Source organism: Labeo rohita, chromosome 13 (genome assembly GCF_022985175.1).
Source record: "Labeo rohita strain BAU-BD-2019 chromosome 13, IGBB_LRoh.1.0, whole genome shotgun sequence".
Lineage (NCBI taxonomy): Eukaryota > Metazoa > Chordata > Actinopteri > Cypriniformes > Cyprinidae > Labeo > Labeo rohita.
The window spans coordinates 22,905,869-22,927,846 of NC_066881.1; the positions used below are offsets into that span (position 1 = coordinate 22,905,869).

A 21,978-nucleotide genomic window follows, 5' to 3' on the forward strand; every position below is an offset into this window, starting at 1 on the left:
TTTATGTGAAATGTCTTATTCAGGTCAGTACTAAATAAAAAATAACATGCATTTTGTATGATCCCTTTTATTTTGGTAAAATAATTAACATTTTGCAGATTCTGCAAGGTGTATGTAAACTGTTGACCTCAACTGGACACTGTAAAAAGTAATAAATCTAACAGGACATTTAGTTTAATTTTACAATTTTTTGGAAGTGAAAAGAAACAAGACACCTTTATTTAATAGTGAAAAAATGTAAATTGACATTCCCAGAAGTTCCTGTGTGACACTTCACATTAATCAGTTTTATTTTACATCTTATTAAATTAATGTTTATTGCATTATTTTAGTGTCATGAGTGTTACCATGACCATGATAGTGTTTTATAAATGTCCAAATAAAATCTATAAAACCTAAAATGTAATACTACAATATACATTTTATAGTAAGGTTCTGTTTCTGTTAGTTCAGTTACATTTTTTCCCGTAAATTTCACTGATTTGTTTTTTTTTTTTACCTTATATGGCAAAAAAAAAAAATATATATATATATATATATATATATATATATATATATATCTTTCTTGCTAAATCATATTTCAAATATATACTGAATATAAAACAGAGCTGCTTAAGGGTTAAGAAGATTTTTTTTCAAGATCTTACTTATATATATTTGTGTGTGTGTATCTGTATTAACAATGTATTTTTGGAAATTTCTGTATTTTTTAATATGTATTTAAATTAAAATAATATGGGATTTTGTGTATAACTGTAAGACCATGTAATGCTCATTACAAGAATTTAACTGCCAGTTTTCTAGCACTGTTAAGCATAATGCCACACCACCTCATTCTGCAGACATGAAAAGAACCTATAGGTTTGAGAATAATGAGAGAGAAACAAACTGTTGATTACGCATTCACACATGCTGCTGTGGGCATAGAGAACGACTGACAGAAGGGGAAAAAATCAAGGGCCTCTCTGCTCTCCTCTCCCTTTGAAATTCAATAAATTCGACCTTCTATTTAAGACTGGGTTGCATTACTTTAATCAACAACACATGGCACATGAATCTCAGATTCCCCACGCACCTATTTTACTGTGAACTGTCTCAGAAGGTATTTACAAAAAGTCCACACGCTTACTCTGACAGACACGCTCAACATCACAGATACAATAGCATGTATAACAACTTTTAATTTCTGAAGGGGACCAATGAAACTCTCCTCATTCTGTTAGGGCTTCTAGAGAGTTTCCAGATCATTCCACACCACACCCACCAGACACGGCAAAAGTACACACATCCTTCACTCAAGTAGAAGTACAGATACTCGTGTTTAATAATACTGTGGTAAAAGTAGAAGTACTGACCACAGGTAAATAAGGGTAAATATTTAAGTTAAAGTAAGGAAGTATGGGCACAGACATGTACTTAAGTAAAAAGTACCCATTACCTGTTTTAGTGTCACACTGGTAACTGGACATCATATCATATTGACACATTAATAAAAATAATTTACATTTAAAATTGGTTAGCTAATGAACGTATCAAGGCTGAACAGCCACCATGTAGAACAGGGCCCGACTGGGACAAAATTTCCGCCCAGGAAATCTCACACTCATCCAGGCCATCCCATACAAATTCTAAAACCATGGACAACCCTATTTTTTTGTATGGCCATCACATTTAAATAAATGTTTAAAACGTTAGGCTGTGGCCGTGCAAAATAAGAAAAAGGCTCTTTCTTGAACTGCACCTTTACTTCCATTTTCCTTTTCAGTCTCTTCATTTTCCATCATATCTCTCTGTATCTCACTTTGTGTGTGTTTGCTTTTTTCACTAATTTTCTTGTACCTGTCATTTTTCCCATCAGCCATTTACTGTTATGAGCAAAACTTTCTCCACCTTGTTGCAAAACAACCACCTCATTATATTCTATTTGCAGTAAAGTTCGATTTAAAGTATCACATTATGACCAGGTGTTGTTGTTTTATCTTAAAATGGCTTAAGTACTATAGATTTAAAAAAAAAAAAAAACTATATTTTCTAAATTGCCTAAATGTCAAAATTAGTACAATAACGATTACATCATGACAATATCTTTACAGAAAAATCCTAATACTGAACATGGTACTGCATTATCATGAGTCATATTTTTCTCTTACCAAATTTAAGCATGGTTTATTACAGTAAAAGTATAGCTTCCACTCAATTCTCGAGTCGCATTGATTACTCTGATAGGCCGAATCGCCTTGCCAGTCAAAATTAACCGATCCATGATTTATTAGAGAATTGTTATCGAATGGTGATCCACCAAATGCTGATTAAAACTAAAGTAACGAGCCTGGTTTGAAAATGTAAGAAGAAGAAAGTACAGATATTTGTGTAAAAATGTAAGGAGTAAAGGAAAAAGTAGACAGAAAAATAAAAAGTGAAGTAAAGTACTGATACCAGAAAAATCTACTTAAGTACAGTAACGAAGTATTTGTATTTTGTTACTTCCCATCTCTGACACCCACTTTATGCTGTCTCTGGGTTTTTGTTATCTCAGTACACTGTAAAAAATAAAAAAACACAATTTGCTGAGTCAGCTTAAAATAATTCATTACCCTGCTGCCTTAAAATTTTAAGTTCAGTCAATTAAAATAAGTTTAGTCAACTTGAAATGTTAAGTTGTACTACGTAACAACTTAGATATTTGTGTTTGCTAAACTTAACAGATGGGGAAGTAACCCAGCTGCCTTAAAATTTTAAGTTGATTCAACTCAAATATCTAAGTTGTCACTTAGTATAATTTAACATTTCATGTTGAATAAACTTTTTTTGAGTTGACTGAACTTAAAATTTTAAGGCAGCCAGGTTACAAATTATTTTAAGTTGACTCAACAAATTGTTTTTTTACAGTGTAGGCTGAAGCGATTTATCTGGTGCATACCAAACTAGAAATTGTTTTCTGAATATTGCATCTCTGATGTGCCAGCCTTTCCTCTGCCTTATTCTGTTCAAAACCTTCACGTTTAGCATAAAGTTCTGCTCATTTGTCAGCAAACACCTCCACAGGTTAAAAAATGGCTGTTTACGGCATCTACAAATCCTCCACTCAGTCTTTCTAATGACACTCAATGAAATTATACCAACGCCTAAATAATCAACCATCTGCTACATGATTCGTGCAGCAGAGCTGTGCGTTTTGGGTATCCACATTCAATTCACCTGTCGTTTTTTATTTGCTGCAGTACAGTGTTTGTTCACTGCTTCATTTGTCTTTTCGATCCAATCTTTGTCATTCTTTCAATTGTTGTCACTTATGATTAATTAACAAATTAAAGCTGTAATCATCACGTAATTAAGAGGTCTGTTGTGCTCCAAGAAGTCATTTAATCAAACCAAAACTTCACAAGCAACATTTGTCTTTCTATAGAGTTCTCTTTGATAAGCCTGGAGGTAACCAAGACAGCAAGCTATTTTGGTATGTTTGAAAGTTCCTGTTCAACCATAGTATCTAGTTTGTGGTATAATGGTAAACCTCAGTGCACAAAGAGGAATTCATGGGGGGAAAAACATCACGGACAATAAGCCAGTTACTGTATAACATATATGTGAATTGAAATCTCAAGGTTCATGCTTGATATGGACAACAGAATAGCCTCATTTAATTAAAGAGCGTTCGTCTTAATCTAAAGAAGCATAAAATTCATCCAAGGGAAAATGAAAATTGTCTGGTTATTAAACAACTGAAAGCAATCTGCAATGGAAAACACTTTTTTCAAACGGTCGCTTTGTACTTTTTGAATTCCTGAAAAGATTGAGCGGAGGCAAGGTTGACTCTCATTTGCCGGCTGTTGTGGGTTTCAATGGAGAGCTGTATTTTGCATAGACTCTGTGGGTGATCCAAGTCCCATCTAAAGATAATACGAGGTGAGTTTCTGAATTAAGTTGTGGTGCATAGACGAAATAAAGAGATGATGCTACAGTGAATGAGGTTGTTATACAAACAACTGCATTTCAGAGAGAATATTGAATTTTTTAAAGCTTCATCTGTCGCTGTGATTGTAAAGCGAATGTTTATTTTTCCCGAAGCGGTGACGGATTCGGCATCCAGCTGTTTTACATCTACTTTTAATTCCTTTTGTAATACTTCCCTCTCGTAGAAATCCCATAAGTATCTTTTTGAAACGGAGACACACTAACACACGGGTTTTCTCACACACACACACTTCGGCGGACACAATACACACACAGTATAAACAAGCAGGGATTACAATGAGAACAGAAAAGGCTGATGTTGTCTCATGACCACACTTTTTCCACCAGGCATTTCCCAAGAGATGTAAATTCCATCCTCTAATCTTATTTGTCATTGCATATTAGAGCCTTACTTGTGTTTACAAACCATATTCCTCTGCACTTGATACACAAGGCTAAGAGCTATGGAATCGAATCGGAGTGAAAGCCAATCCACGCTGGAGAAAACACAGTTTGGCCTGTTAGAGAAACGGGCTGAAGCACCTCCTCTAGTATCAAGAGGGGTAACAGTATCCCTGCTAGAATGTAACTGTTTATCATGGGCTAATGTTCGGCAGGGGCTGCCAGAGCTGTGTGTGCTAAACAATGCACTCATTCAGGCCGTCGCGCATCTGCTAGTGATCTGGGACGGGACGTCGAAACGCTCTCAAGGACGACGGCCTCTGGTCTGATCCAGAGGAGAGAGGAGGTCTTGTGCCATCCTACCCAAAGTGTGCCATGCTTGAGAGCCGATCCACCGGTGGACGGGAGATGGAGAAAATGAGAAGGAGGGAAGCGGGAAATGTGATGTGTTCAGTCGCAGTTTATGTGACTTTCATCTTCATCTTTACAGTCCATTAACTCTTTCTGTCCAGACCTTTAGGCTCCATCTTCCTCAGATTCGATTCACAGAGAGTAGCCTTAATACTGAAGTAAAAGTGATAAAGAGACTTGTGATGTCATTTGTTTGTTGCAGGTGGACCTCTGTGTCCACTCTAAAAGTTCTGTTCTGATAGGGTCGAAGGATAGCAGGTGAAAAAAATGTTACTCAGGCAAACATGCATAGTCGGGATTGCAAATCTATGGTTGTTGATGTCAAAAGTCACACTCTAAAAAAATGCTGGGTTAAAAACAACCCAGCACTGGGTGAAATATAGACAAACCCAGCAATTGGGTTAAATGTTTAACTCAACCTTCTGGGTAGTTTTATTTAACTCAACAATTGCTTAAATATTACTCACTCTTAAAAATAAAGGTTCTTTATTGGCATTGATGGTTCCATGAAGAACCTTGAACATCCATGGAACCTTTCAAATGCCGAAAAGTTTCTTTATAGTCAAAAAATGTTTTAATGTTTTTAATGTTCTTCAAAATTGTTCTTTTAAGAACTGTTCACTGAAAGGTGAACATGGTGAACTTCTATGGCATCACTGCAAAAACACCCTTTTGGAACCATTAGTTTTAAAATTGTACATTTCCTGCTTAAAATGTACAATAAATAACATTTATTAATAAGCTGAATGAATAATAATTAAATAATAAACATTTTTTAAATTGCTGATGCCTCTAGTAATTATGTGTCTCATTTTAAGCCAGACATATAGTAATTTGTAAGCAATAGTTGAGTTAAATAAAACTACCCAGCAGGTTAAGTTAACATTTAACCCAACTGCTGGGTCAAAACAAACCAATCACAGAGTTGTCCATATTCCACCCAGTCCCGGGTTGTTTTTAACCCAGCATTTTTTAGAGTGCATGTATCAGTTTAAAAATAAATAAATAAATAAAATTTTATATTATGCTGCAGATTCACCTGTGCTTGTGCCATGTTTTTAATTTATACTAATTCAATCACGCTAAAAAAAAAAATTAAGATTTACTTTGAAACAATGTCAGTTTTCACTTACAAAGAAGGGACAAGTAATGATAAATTAAAGCTGCAAGCAGCGTTGAAAGGGCCCTCGCACCTGGGTGAGCAATATGCATTTAAAAATGGTAAATATAGAAGGAATATGTCAGTCATTTATATGTGCCAAACTTCCTGCTACCAGGTGGTGGCGCTATGACTATAACTGGATATTGGCATGTAGATGTCTTCAGGCCAGGACACTTACCAAACATGAAGTTTGGTGCAGACTGAACATTGCATGTTTAAGTTAGTGTAAAACTAGCCCTTTAACGAAAACTCAAGATCTTTGCAATTTAACATTGCAAAGGTCTTTATAGTAGACTGACCAAATATAATGTTGATGTCATTAAAACTCTATGAGGAGTTCGTTAGAGCGCAAAAATGCCACTTCCTGTTGCCAGCAGGTGACGTTATGGCTATAACTGAATATGGTCATGGGCATGTGTCCAGGACAGGACTCTTATCAAACATGTGAATTTTGGTGCAGATCGGACATCGTATGCCTGAATTATAACAACCTCATTTTTCACAGCAAAACATCAAAGTTTGTCAGGCCGCCACAGACACACCCTTCATTTGACATCACAAAGGGCTTTAAATATAATACCTGAAAAGACAAAAATGGCACAAAATGCTGAGAAAATTAAAAAAAAACAGACTTCCTGTTGGGTTTCGGACTTTGTACCGGGGGGCTTTTCGGGGACCGAATTTTGTATATAGCTTGAGGGGCACTTCGTTGAAATTTTATAGGTGGCACTATCGAGCCATTTTGACACACCCACTTCTGAAACCCATATCGGATGTAAATTTTCACCACTTTTGGCGTGTGTGCAGAGCAGGGTTGCCAGGTTTTCACAACAAAACCAGCCCAATTGCTACTCAAAATTATCCCAACTGCATTTCGAGGGGGGTCCCCTAGTAAAACTCGCATTCCAGGGGGTAAAATACACATTTTTTGGCAGGGTTTCCCTGATACAGTTCGCATTCCAGGGGCAAAATATAACGTTATTGGGGTTGCTTCAGCCCATGGACATTAAAAAACAACCTGTGGCAACAGTGTTAAAGCAGCCCAATTCCACGGGAAAACCGCAGACTTGGCAACACTGGTGCACAGTTTCATGAGTTTTCGAGCACGTTTAGGCCCTTAAAAATGCGATTAATTTTGGAGAAGAAGAAAAATCTGAGCAATTCTAAAATGGGCCCTAAACATAAAATTTTAAACAAAACACTTTTACAGTCCACTTTTCTGTCGGGTTTTATGGATTTATGGATTATGAATTTTCTGTCTGCGTAGGCCTATGAACTTCATGGTAATTTAAAAAAATGTCTAATTTAAGAACTTTTTGTTTACTTATCTCTTCAGATCTATAATCTATGTGTGACTGAAAAAAATACCTCAGACATCTAAATTAAGAGACAGTTTTTAGGGACAAATTTTTAGTGTGACCACAGGACTTAAGAAATCATATATAGGCACACATCTCATTCTCTTACTTCCTTTTGCCCCTGTGAAATCTTTGGCTGTCACTCACACATGCACCTTCAGAGAGGGTTTTAATTACCTGCAGATATATCTGTCTTATAAACACTAACAGCCATTATGATAATTCCACCCATTCAAAGATGTTTAATTAAAAGGAAACGATTAGGACCCCTCGACTGTTTTATTTCCATTAATTGTCTCGTATGACAATATCAAGCACCCCCTGCGGAGCGCTGATAACGCGCTCGGGGTGAACGATAACACATCAGACAACGGCACCTATTCACTCCTATCGCGCGACAACCTCCGCCACGCGTGGAGTCCTGAGTGAAAACCGATCTGTGGAAAATTGGGGAGGAAATAGCCTTCCCGGGATCAGCGTGGCCGTATAGAGTTACGGTGGAGGCCCCTCCCCCTGTCTGGCTCGCTCTTTTTTCTCAACCTCTCGGTTGGCTTTCCGAGAGGGCTCGATCCTGCTCACGCTCAGACCGCTGAGAAATAGCAGGCAGAAGATGGCTGACTCGACCGGGCACGGTGAGCCCGCAACAGCAGCAGCAGCACCAGCAGCAGCAGCATCAACTTCACTGGGGCTTCTCGCACGCCTGCCATTCGCTGCCACTCCGCAACTCTGAAACGGCCCCGCCTCGCTCCGTGCCGTGCGCCCGCGGGGTTTTTACCCCCAAATATTGACAGAGATTTAAAGAAAACATGGCTGAGATGGAGAAAGAGGGAAGACCTCCGGAAAACAAGAGGAGCAGAAAGCCAGCTCACCCCGTGAAGAGGGAAATTAACGCAGAGATGAAGGTAGGCTGTGCGTGCGCTCTCTCTCACTGGCGCCCATAAAGGCTTGTCATTTTTGGATGCGTTGAGCGCACCGCCGCTCCGCCCTCGGACTGAATATAGAGAACCGATTCATTCAAGCGCTGTGTGTTTGGGGTTAATCAGCTAACTTTGATTTTTTTTTTTTTTTTTTTTTTTTTTTCTGGGTTGCAGAACAGGTCGGCATTATGTTCCTCCCGTTTCTTTTTTGAGCTTAATTCACACACCTTCCAAACCACTCCAGTCTTGCTTTCCAGCGCTTGTGGTGATCTATTTAGTTTATATTGAATTACGGATTTTATTTAAACACATATTTATGTGATTTCCTATGCCATACGCGCGTAAAGTAGAAATGGTTTAGAGATGGTTTAGAGTGAAATCCCCTTGCTGGCTCCACTGTAGTTGATGGAAAATCCAGTGCGTCAGTCTCCGCGTCAAACTGCCGCGTTACTACTACTACTAGCGCGTTACTATCACTCTGAAAAACAACATAGAAGCACCAGAACAGCGTAAAACTCAATAATGAAATGGAAAACATGTTGGAAGGGTGCAGCTGTCCAGCTGTTCCGATGAGAAGCGCTGGTCACTCCAGATGTTCATCTGTTCAACACTGACTGAGCGCTGTCTGCTTGTGACAAATGCACATTTAAAAAGCCTTTTGGGGGGTATGTGGTTTATACAATCCTAGTTTCGCTTAATCACAACTAGGAGATTCTTTCACTTTTTTGTTCTGTTTGAGGAGAGCCGTGCGTTAGTATGTTTTGAAGGCGCACACAGGCGCTTTGTCTCCTGGTTTTGTGGTGCTCATTGTCTGAAGCGTTTGCATCAGCTGCCATGCAGCCTAATGTTTTGGAAACGCCAGAATTTATCTGTGCTCTTTATCAGATCAAGCTACGTTCATTCTGACAGCAACATCGTGGTAACATCAGGGACGCATTTCATCATTGTTATTATTAATTTGATAACGTGTTTGGGTCACTGCAAACGCGTGTGAGGCTTTGGTGAATTTGCTTCATTCGCTTTCTTTCTTGTCAGTGATTATTTGACGGAACCTGTGCGATGCTCACCGGTCCGCCGGGGCTCTAAATTTGACAGATATTGATCGACCTGTAGCGGAGATACACGCGTGCGTCTCCCCGGTCTCCTTAAACGCCACCGATCTTTCAGTTTGACGTAACACACACACACGCACACATACAAAAGAGGGATGCAATGCTGCCCTTGCAGAAACTGACTTATTCTGGAGCTGTTACGTGTGAGGTATGAATTGTTTGGGGTTTGAGAGGCACGAACCCTCTTAATATTTCAGTTATTTAAAAAAATAAGGTGTCTGTTGTTATGTTAGTTATTGTTATGTTATTGTTTTATTTACAATTATCCTATATTCTCATGAATTTTGAAGTTTCGCTACTTGACTCCATCTAACCTTGTGTTTTCATTTAAAAAAAAAAATTGGCATTAGGGTCTATAGAGGTCTTCACTCTGATATCATTTCCTGTTTATGTCAGATGACAACAAAACTGCTGCATGCATGTTGGTTACATAACTGACTTTGATTTAGCTGACAAATGTTTTCAATTATTACCTAATAAAACAAAACCACTTTACTTTTTTTAATAGAAATGCCTGATATAAAACAAATCGATTTTTTTCAAGAATTTCAGCCTTTAAATTAATTTTACCACTTACCACCACTTAGATGTTTTTGAACATCAACATTCATTTTAATTTAGAAATCGAAAAATGTTCATCATCTTCAAAAGTTTAACATCTGTGTGAATATTGCTTGAAATTGTAATCAGTTGATAAAACTTAAATCTTTGACCCGTGAACAAGATTTTTTTGAGCATCGAGGAAGTTTTTCCCTCTTGTTTTATCAATGAATTAAAGTGAAAACATATCACTGCCTGTGTAACAAGTTTACATTGTCTTTCACACTGCTGACCTTTCCTTTAATAAATCAATTTTTGTACAGTCAGTTTCTGACAGAAACGGATTGGAACAAATACCTTGGTTCCCAAATGGTGTGATTTTGCTTGTTTTCCATTATGTTTTTTTCCCTTCCCGTACTAAAAGTGGAATAAATAAAAGCCTGGACAATGGATGCTATCAAAAGCATTATCAAATACACACAAGTTAAAAAGATTTGGCAGAGCTTAAGGATAAAACTCAACTCAAGCTGTAACATATCCTTTTGGATTACTAAATATGAGATTAAAATATAGCAAGAATAAAGGTGGAGTTGGGCAGATGAAGGATGCTGGAAAAACTGTCACCTAAGTGAGGTAGGCAGCGACTTATAGAACTCAGTTTAAACATTGCGGCTTATACATAGCAGCTTGTGCACTGCTCGTCTTTAATCTGCTGAATTTAGTGCACAATTTCTCCCAATAACTCAAATGTGTCACACTCTGTTTAGTCTTTGTTGTCTTCTGTAATTTACTATGCTCATCCCCAACGGTCTGTGGTAAGTGCTGGCCTTGTAAGGGGTGTTGTGTGTATCAGTGAGGCACAAGTCTGTCATTTTATCCGTAGAGTTGTCATTTTTACCACAGAGCTGTGGATGAAGCTGTCTTGCTTTCGACTGGGTGAGGACCATTAGACCGAATTTTAACCCTACCAACTATTTTAGTGCAAACAGACAGCATTCAGCAGCAATTCACCTCACAAAAAATCTATTATAAATCTATAGCATGCATTACACCTATGAAACAGATTTTATTTGTTATATATATATATATATATATATATATATATAAACATTAACCTTATACACATCATTTACTGTAACAGAAAAGATAACATAGTAATACACCATAACAAAACACTGCCATGATCAAGCACCACCTTCTTTGGTAACATATACAAACATGCAAATACAACAGCAAATTAGCTAAGCATGCTGGGTAATGGGTGGTACTACAGTTTATACACACAAATGAATTCTGTGCTATATCTTTTTTGTCATTTATAGTGTACTAGCTGGACTAAGGCACAGCATTTCACACAGATATGCTGATATGCATCATCATGGGAACTTTTCAAATAATTGACAGATGATGATCATAATTGCCTCAGCTATACTGAAACACACAGGTGTTTTTCACAGACAACCATCCACAACAAACCTTTTCACCCTGTGATATCTCTGATATGATTTTGCATGTTGAATGTCTTTTGCAAACATGAATAATGACGATTTTTTTAAAAAGCTCTTACACTCTTAAAAATGAAGCGATGCCATAGAAGAACCATTTTTGGTTCTTTAAAGAACCATCTCTTTCTTACCTTTTCATAATCTTTCGCCACAAAGAACCTTTTGTGAAACAAAAAGGTTCTTCAGATGTTAAAGGTTCTTTATAGAACCATTTAAACAAAAAAAGTTCTTCTATGGCATCATGAAGCATCTTTATTTTTAAGAGTGTATGTGATGAAGTGTGAGATTGACTGTAATCTTATACACTAATATTTGTAATGCCAGGACAACTGAAAAAATGTAATTTTAAATGTTCCGAATTTAGCTAAAAAAATACAAATTGCTGCATGAAAGTCCCTATGAAATCAAAATTGGATTTTTTTAGCTTTTAGTATAAATATGTAAGCCTTAAGGTTATCTATAAGCTAGTGTGTTTCAAAACAATGACAAAATTCGCATATACAAGATACACGTTCAAAACTTACAGTCTCTAACTTCCACCAATATGGATCAGCAATTTTGATGATGTCACCCTGCACTTCAGCTTCTCATCAAACTTACTGTCTAATCAAACGCTATCTAGAATCTGAAATGTCCAGCGACCTACACTATAAATATTGTCTCTTGTTCACAGAATTTGTATTTTATGTACAGTGAATGTCACGTAGTGCACTATATAGGGGATAGGGAACGATTCAGACAGTGTAAGCATGCATTTGATTGAGGGAATGAAGTCACGATGGCACAGAGCAGATCATATGCGCGAGTCGGCGCAGACCACAAAGTGTACCGGACCCATTTAAATTTATAGCAATATGGATGAGATTGTAGTTGTCATACGTTGTCAAATGTTTTTCAGAGCTCAACCGCTCTAGCCCAAGCTGTGATATAAACAAAACGCTATTGGCTATTTTAAAAAGGGGGCGGGACTGCTTGGTATGTCCCGCCCTGTCTTTCTGTTTCAGTTGAAATTACGTCAACATATAAAATAGTGCTGCGTGTTTCAAAGCACTTCAGAGGACCTTTAGGGATTCCAAAAGGATTTTTGCAGCATTTCCATGGAAGAACCTTTGGGTTCCCCAAAGAACCTTTCAGCCAACAGTTCTTAAAAGAACCATTTGTGAAAACCATTTACATTTGTTATTGGAATTTACAATTCCAATAATAAACCATTATTTTGAAGTGTATAATTCAAAATAGTTGTCCAACAATATTAGTTTTTTAAAGATTAGTTCGCATATGCGGTTACATCCATACAACAACATCCCATACGTCTTCACCAGACACATGCAGGTGCCCTAGATAGCCCATACAGTTACCACAGATAGACCACAGAGACGCCGCCACAGCTGAGGGCGGTGGTCCCATGCATATGCAAACGGCGCAGATGAACAATGTGCGTGTGTCACGCCCCATGTAACATGAAAAACAGGAAACAGCAAAGCCATGGAGACAAAACAAAACTTTTCCCCAAACATTTGCGTCAACAGACACAGATCAGGTTCTGTGGAATCAAAGCTAAATTTGATATGCGGTGTAGAGTAACCAGAGGAGGGTTTAGAGCAAGGGTCTGTTTGAGGGGTCTGAGATACATGCGCGAACAGGTGCCGGTAACAGGGGCGAAAATCACAGCGAGGTTGAATACTTCCATCCCAGCTGTATTATGAAATGTGTCTGCCGGCTTTCACTCATTTTTCGGGCTTAAATGCTTTTCGCTGAGAGCTCTACACTCTCAGACAAAATGGTACAAAACTGTCAATATAATATGTACTTTTAAGCTACTAATATGTACCATTTAGGGATAAAGGGATAAGGTACCTTTTAGCTTTTGTACCTTAGGATACTGTGCTAGTGACAGCAAGTATATATATATATATATTTAGGAAGTTTGGGTGCATGTTCTTTGAAGGTGAAAGAAAAGTCTCCACACTTTTTTACCACAGTCACTTCCTGTTTGAAGGTCTGTACCTATGTAAATAACTCCCAACATGCACAACAAAGCATACTGTAACACATAAAGAGCGTGTGTGTATAAATATAATCTGCGTTTTACTCTCCACTTCTCTCTTATTGCCTCAGTGAGAACTTGAGACCTGAGCATTATGAATTTCTCCCTCTCACATATCAGATTTCCACCAACACACACACACACACACACACACACACACACACACACACACACCCAGCCTATGAGGAGTCCCTCGCTTTGGTGCTGCTTAAAACAAATCTTTGTTTAATTTTTCTCTTACTTCTGAGAAATGAGACAAAGGAAAAATGGCAAAAGGAAAGAAACCAGAGAGATACGGTAGATTGTACACAATGTGGCCTTGTGGAGGATTATACCTCTGAGAGAGATACACAGAAGAGACGTCTGACAGTGTTGCCTTCATCTCCGTCTGCTTTCATGTGCAGCATGGTAAAATAAGCCCCGTGCTGGTGATTGCCCGACGGAGAGGGGGATGAGAGAGAGGGAGAGGAGAAAGGAATGTATACAGCAATAGGCAGCCTAAGCTGTAAAAACTGAAAGCTGAGAATACAGGCCGGATCAGATATCAAGGAAGGTAGATGGAAATGAAAGCAGAGCATAGTGGTGGTGGGGGGGGGGAGAAAGAAAAAGGGAGAGTATGGTAGAGAGAAAAAGAAAGTGATATTCAGTATGAGAGAGGGACAAGAGAAAAAAGCAAGAAGGGAATGGAAAAGTGTGGGTTGGGAGGAGAGTGAGAGCGAGGCGAGGTTGGTCAGAAGGAAAGTTGGTGAAGGGAGGAGGGAATTTTATCATGGTGTACAGTGACCTACTCTTGTTACTGCGCGCAGGGTGTCCGATTCCCCCCGCCGTCACAATCACGGCGAACAGAGAGGGAATGAGATTTGCTGCTTCGTATCTTGTAACTTTTCTCGCTGATGTTTCAGTCTAGCATGAAAAGCGTTCTCTCCAAACATTTCCCATTTCCTTTAGTCTCTATAAGGGAGGAAGCACAGTATTTTTGTCTCTCTATCTGTTTTTTCATAGTGATTTTTTGGTTTTATCAGAGGGTGTGTAATTACCGGGCGGCCTTTGGAGGGGAGGAGTGCGGGGAATTTCAGATTGCAATTATGTGTATGGAGTAACATTTAGTGCAGAATCCAGAGCATTTGACAGAACTCAAGCTGATCGGCAGCATTTATTAAAGACTAACTCACAGCAGCGATGCACATGGGGACGATTTAAATTGTCAGATTTCCTCTGTGCTTTGTAACAATGGTTTCTGAACTTATTTTGTAATGGTTACATGTGCATGCATAGGTTTGTGCATGCATTTTGATTGGATGAAATAAAAAAAAAAAACACTTAAACAGTCCTTATAGTTTAATCTTTATAGCTTAGCCTTAAAAGTTCTATTGTGTCACTTTAATAGCCTTTTCTCAATTTTTAAAGGGTTAGTTCACCAAAAAATGAAAATTCTGACATTAATTACTCACCCTCATACTGTTCCAAACCTGCAAGACCTTCGTTTGTCTTCGGTACACAAATTAAGATATTTTTGATGAAATCCGAGAGCTTTCTGACCCTCCATAGACAGCAAGGGTCTTACCACAGTCACGGTCCAAAATGGTATCAAGAACATCAACAAAAAAGTCCATGTGACATCAGTGGTTCAACTGTAGAAGAAGAATTGTTGAATAAAGTCATTATTTTTGTATTCTTTGTGCACAAAAAGTATTCTTGTAGCTTCTTAAAATTACGGTTGAACCACTGATGTCACATGGACTATTTTAACTATGTCCTTCTTGTGTTTCTGGGCCTTGACCACGACATGAGCATGAGTAATTGATGACAGAATTTTCTATCCCTTTAAGAGTGTTAAATCAGAGACACCCAAGCTAATAACAACCAACAACAAAGTTGGTCCATGATGACCTTTGAATTGACCAGCCTTGCCATTCCTTGCCAAGAGGAGGGAAAAATAGGGGGGAAAACCTGCCATTGAAGCATATTTGAATTTTTAAAAACATGCTTTTGCTTTATTTTTGCTATATTATCAATATTGACAATAAATTTGTATAAAAATAATTTAAATTTGTTAAAAAAGTTGTTGTTTTTTTTAACACATTTTAATACAATTTAGATACAAATAATGCAACATTTACTTTTAAACCAACAGACCTCAAACAAGTTTGATTTATGGACCTTCGGACTGGGCACTTATTTTGATAATAAATGTATAAACATTTGTAAGTTAAGTTAAATGTTAAAGGGATAGTTTACCCAAAAATGAAAATTCTGTCATTAATTACTTACCCTCATGTCGTTCCAAACCTGTAAGACCTTCGTTCATCTTTGAAACACAAATTAAGATATTTTTGATGACCTCCGAGAGCTTTCTGACCCTGCATAGACAGCAATGCAACTGAAATGTTCCCAGGCCTGGAAAAGTAGTAAGAACATCATTAAAATAGTCCACGTGACATCAGAGGTTCAGATGTTATGAAGCTAAAAGAATACTTTTTGTGCGCAAAGAAAACAAAAATAACACATGCGTGTGCATTCCTCTGCTTGTAAACAAGGTGCAGTGCATCCAGGTTCAACATCAAAACGCCGGCTCCTGCGTCAGCAAAACCACACGCATACATCGTGATACTCTCACAAACGTGCATTGAGGACTAACAGGGAAGAGAAGAAATTGTTAAATAAAGTCCTTAATTTTGTTTTCTTTGCACACAAAAAGTATTCTCGTAGCTGTATTAAATTACTGTTGAACCGCTGATGTCACATGGACTGTTCTATCGAAGTCCTCACTACCTTTCTGGGCCTTGAATGTGTCAGTTGCATTGCTGTCTATGCAGGATCAGAAAGCTCTCGGATTTCATCAAAAATATCTTAATTTGTGTTCTAAAGATGAATGAAGGTCTTACGAGTTCGGAATGACATTAGGGTGAGTAATGAATAGCAGAATTAAATTTTTTGGGTGAACTATCCCTTTAAACGAAAATATGTTTCCTGAGTACTTGTATATATTTAAATAATTATGTATATATGTGACCTCAGCTTTGACTGTGTGACCTCTTGTTAACACTGTAAGTCTCTCTTGAGGAACTGTTGGGCTCCTCTAAACTCATCTCAGCTGGTGTTCCCAGATAATCAGAACTTTAAAAGTGCCCAAAAACACTTTAGAGCAGAGCTCAGGTGATTCTGGATTGATCCATGCTGTGCTGATACAGTCTAGTAGGGTTTCCTGTGGACAGGGTGTGATTACTGCATTGTGACTGACCTTGTGAACTCAATCCTAAAACAGACACCTCACCTTACAGACCAGAGGCAGGACAGACACCTGGTGGCCAGACAGCAGAAGTGCAGGGAAGGAGTGGAGAAGGGCCGTTCATCAGTTTGTACTGTAAAAAGTACATGTGTGATTTTAAATATGCTGTACAACAATCCAATAGTTGTGAAAGATTATATTACATTCTAACATATAACATTAGTGTAAATCCCTCATCCGTTTTCTTTTTTAAGATTATATGTCTATGTATGTTTATTAATGTAGTGCTGTAGTGTACGCTGGAGAGTAAAGCTGTTAAAGATGACAGCCGAACGTTTGCTATAGTAAACATTAACACCCACATAAACCAAGTATGTACAGTATATATCCCAAAATACATGCTGCTTGACAGTTAATGCGACTGACTGACAGTTTCTATGTTTGATTGACAGTTGTTAACTCGTGTCTCATCAGGTCCCGTCCAATCGGCCCCTCCCAGGGGCGGGGCAGGCAGGCAGTCTCCATGGCAACTCGCCCTACTTGATGGTGAGAGCCTCCCTCAGACTGACTAAAACAGAAAAAAGTGACAAAAATAAATAATACATGCATAGAAATAAATATCTGAATGTTTTGATGTTCCCTTATGCCTTAGAGATGGGAATAATAGTAAATTATAATTTAATATATATTGTTTTTACAATTCATTTAACTTTTTTTTTATTTAAATGTATATATTGAATATCATTTTACAACATAATTTAATTTAGACTTACTCTATATATTAAACCAGTACCCTGTGCTCTACATATAAGCAGGTTTTTATTCATTAAGCAAACATTTACAAATATATTTGACATATACAACTGCTCTTTTGAGGTAATGCTTAAAAATGAGCTGCCAGAGGCAGGGTAAACGGGTATTAAAATCTCATAAGCTCAAAATATGACCCACGTTTTTTTTGTCTAGTAGATTGAAGCTGCATGGATTCTGCTCTGGTCCGGTCAGCTCAGCTCTGATTTGTTAATAATGCTTTTTCCTCTTTTGTTCTCCAGTTGTCTGGCTTAGTGTTGTTTGCAAGATGTTTGTTTGATGCCCTGGTCGGTCTATAGCCTCTCCAGATTTCATTCTTAAAAGTATACGGAGCTGAAACGTTTGAAGCTATTTTCAGTCCGATTTTGTCTATTGATGAGCTAGTGGATTTCTTGGACGAAACTACTTTTGGCCTTGGTTCACAGTAACCATGCAAACATAAGATTCCCTGTGGAGATTTTGTTTATCCGCATTGCAAAATCTGCCACTCAGAGGTTTTTACATCGATTGTCTCAGCGCAGTACACCTCCCAAACAGACTGCAATTATTCACTCTTTCAGATTCTCTCTGTGTGTGTGCGTGGAGGCATTTTCAGTAAGAACGCATTATGAAACGAGTAATTCTGTAATCTAAAAAAACAGGTTTTAGTTGACTTAACCTATGATACGTGAGCGTAAATTAGATGATTCCTTACAACTTATAATAAAAAACTACTTTCTAAAAAGTAAAGCTGCATTTTAAATTGTTCTCTCTTCTTCTCTCTCTGTAGAGTTTTGCTGAAAACACCATGAATGAGTTGCTTGGATGGTACGGATATGACAAAGTGGAGTTACGAGACTCAGATGACATAGAGATCCGCAACTACCCTGACGGAGAAATGCGGCAACACATCTCTGTCCTGAAAGGTGAGATCTGACACAGATACAGAACTTTATCTTTTACACATTACACATAGCATATAGAGGTACCGTTCAAAATGTAGGGGCTGGTAAGGTTTGTTTTCTTTTGGGAAAGAAATTAATACATTTATTCAGCGAGACCACTTTAAACTGATCAAAAGTGACAGCAAGGACATTTATAATTTATAATTTCTATTTCAAATAAATGCTGTTTGAACTTTGTATTCATTAAAGAATCAAAAAAAAATCAATCACGGTTTCTAGAAAAATATTAAGCATTGCAACAATGATAGAATGATTTTATTTCATGTGGGATCATGGCATTGAAGACTGGTAAAAATTCAGTTTTGCCATTACAATTACATTTTAAAATATATTAAAACAGAAAACTTTTGAGAAAGTTATTTTAAACTTGAATGATATTTCACAGTATTTCTGTTTTTACTGTATTTTTAAACAGATGAATGCAGCTTTGGTGAGCATAAGAGACTAGTTTCAAAAATATAAAAAAAAATTGGTAACACTTTACAATAAGGTGTCATTTGTTAACATTAGTTAATAAATTAACTAACATAAATGAACAATGAACAATGCATTTATTATTATTCATTATTCTTTGTTAATGTTAATGTTAGCTAATAAAAATACAGTCGTTCATTGTTATTTCATGTCAGTTCACAGTGCATTAAGTAATGTTAAATTGTGAATTTAATTATGCATTAGTAAATTCTGAAGTTAACTAAGATTAATAAATGCTGTGGAAGTACTGTTCATTCTTAGTTGATGTTATCTAATGTAGCTAACTAATGTTAACTAATGCACCTTAGTAAAGTGTTACCAAACTTTTGAGTGATAGTGTTATTTTGATTAGTTGCCTAGACAAGATTATTTGTGCACCTGAAATCTGAAATTCTTGCTCTGCTCACACTTAAGATTTAAATTCAGAGAAAGTTTTAGTATCTTAAGTACACATTCTGGATCTTCTGAACACTTGATACTAATATGCAGAACTTACATGAATTTTTTATCATATTATCATCCCTTAATTCCCTATAGGTTCTTTGTAGCAGGTTAATTTCACAAACCTGTTTGCCACCAGAAAGAGCCTAGAGGGAATTGTGGAGCGGTAATAAGACAAAAATCCTGACAAGGACGGGAGCGAAAACAAGGACTGTCAGATTTTAAATGTTGTTAAAAAGAGAATGCACCGTTAAATTCCTGAACTTCCTCCGCCGTTCCCCCGAGAGCACTCCGATAAACCCACAGCTTTATCTTTGCACCCTCCATGCTGTCTCCTGGCTGGCCTCTGTGCCAGAGCATTAAAGAGTCTTAAACTGTCAGCCATTTTTTCTGCGGCCCTGTGGGGACAGAGAAAGAGATGCCGAAACAATGAGCTGGCTAATTCCTTGCTAAGTCCATACTCCAGCCTCCATTAAAGAAAATGGTGATTTAGGCATTAGACGGTTCCCAGCTAGCGCCACATTTCTCCAACCTACCACGCCTGCCATGTGACGCTTGCCGTAATTACTTTCTGCCGTCAGACAAATCCGCAGCCGCAGATTACGATATTTCACTATTGTTAGTTGACGTTGCTGGAAGTAGAGAGATTAGGCGAAGGACAATCAGACTTAATTAACTCATTTAGCCGTGATCGTCTCTAAACGAGCATGCCGTTAGAGTTACAAATGGGCTTTTCTGCTATCTACCAGTAATCTGTTTGGGTGCCCTTGTTGAATCTTGTCTTATTTGCTGCAGGTGGAGGTGTATATGTGTACTATGGGAATGTGCTCTAAGAGCTATTTTAATCAGTTTTCTGTCATGCTGCAAGTTGAAGCAGTAATGTGAGGTGTGCATTTGAGACACTGCTAGAGTCTAAGGGCCCCAGAGTTATGAATGACTTGTGAATAAAAAAATTTACCACATTCTGTAATGTGGTATTTCACAGTAAAACAGTACATTAATCAGGAAAAAAAATAAAGAATATGAATAATAATGTCAGAAAATTATAGAGGGTTTGCACTTACTTCACAGTTTCAGGTCAGTTACCTGGATGCACGGCCATACTGGCGATACTCGGATGTAAACAACAGCATGGATTGCACGGTTAATGTACTACTGAATTAGTTTTTCTACTAATTTATGCTGTCTAAACCATGGAAAAAACATGTGCAAGCTGATAAATAATATAGAGGAAAACTCAGTAAACAGGAAAAGGCACAGTATTTTGACAGGCTAAAGTTAATATGTGGTAAAGATACATACAAGAAGTATTAATTAAGATATTACCCTAATATTTCACCTACCTGACTGGAAATGATAAGAACAAACATGAATTTTGTAAAGATTCTTGCCCTGGAAATCCTGGTTCAGTTTGGCCAACAAACGCCTTTTGTTCCTCAGACAGTTTTTTGCACACTTCTCCTTGATTTGTTACAACTTTTGGCAGTCTGTAGTACTCCAAATGTTTTTCCCAGTCCGCCCGTTTAGTAAAGCCCAAAACATGACAATAATTTAACATTTTTTTTAGCAGCAACCATCAGCAAAATATGCAAGTTTCATTCAGAAAAAAAAAAAAAATCCACCAGCGCCTGTAGCACAAGTGATGTCAGCGCAAAAAGAAAATTGTTTCAGAGAAAAATAAATCAATAAATCCACTGAGAATTTAAATAGAGTCAGTTAGGAATTCATATTGACTACAATGAATTGATCATGGCCATTTGAATTCCATGACAGTCAAACCCACCAGTGACATTTCACACAACAAATATAGATCCCGCTAACCTTATGTATTTCACACTGTGACTGGTTTGTGAAACATAAAAGACCCGTCATTGCTTTTCTCTCCTCTCTAGAGAACTCTTTGCCAAAAGCATCTACGGTGGAGAACAGCAGTGGTTCTCCTCCACACGCCAACAGCTCTGGCTCTACTCCGACGTCACGGAATGGAGTGACAGCCGAGGCGTCTGCAAACCCCTCCTCCTCTAAGGAGCACGGAGGCCTGCCAATCATAGTGCCCTTAATCCCGCCCCCTCTGATCAAAGCACCAGCAGGTAAGAAACAGAAGCGGCACAGGCAATATTTAAGCATCTAACTTACAAGCAGACATTCAACTGAACACAATATATGTGTATTTTATTAATTCCTGATAGAGAGACATCGGATGCAAAATTTACTTTTAGATGGTGTTTGCATATAAATGTGTAATATTAGTGTGTGAACACAACCGCCCTACAATGACACAAATCCATTCCATTTTTTTTATTCCCCAAAAAACCTAAAAAGTCTCAATTATCAAGCCATTTTGATTTTCTGAGCAGTATGACATCATAATGCTCAGACCCCGCCCACAACAATGATGTCATATTGCTCAGGCCCTGCCCACAACCGCTAACGATCTGTTCCGTTTAGACATATTTCCGCCCTCAGCAAGTCGTACGCTATCCGCAATTTTCTCCGTGCTCGTGCAGCTGTAGTGACAACAACATCTTGTAAGCAATGCAGGTGTTTTGTAGTTGGATGTAAAAGTAAACAGAAGAGTCTTCATTTTCTCCCGACATCAGAGTCACTGAGGACATGGTGGATTAGTTTTGTTTTTTATGGTAATGCGCCACCAAATACACAAAAAAAATGGAAAA

At 37.8% G+C, this 21,978-nt stretch overlaps 1 protein-coding gene across 6 annotated transcripts in view; it reads left to right on the top strand.

Moving 5' to 3' along the window:
• Window positions 1-7,601: 7,601 nt before the first annotated feature.
• sobpa (sine oculis binding protein homolog (Drosophila) a) overlaps window positions 7,602-21,978 on the top strand; it is a 45,938-nt gene continuing 31,561 nt past the window's right edge. For 2 of the 6 annotated variants that reach the window (XM_051126820.1, XM_051126825.1), the window contains exons 1-4: window positions 7,603-8,186; window positions 17,109-17,180; window positions 18,214-18,349; window positions 21,196-21,393. In XM_051126820.1, the coding sequence (XP_050982777.1) occupies window positions 8,091-8,186; window positions 17,109-17,180; window positions 18,214-18,349; window positions 21,196-21,393 (502 nt within the window). In that variant the 5' untranslated portion in view covers window positions 7,603-8,090. Of the gene's footprint in view, window positions 8,187-17,108; window positions 17,181-18,213; window positions 18,350-21,195; window positions 21,394-21,978 lie in introns of all 6 variants that reach the window. The other 4 variants (XM_051126823.1, XM_051126821.1, XM_051126822.1 and 1 more) reach the window with 4 other exon arrangements.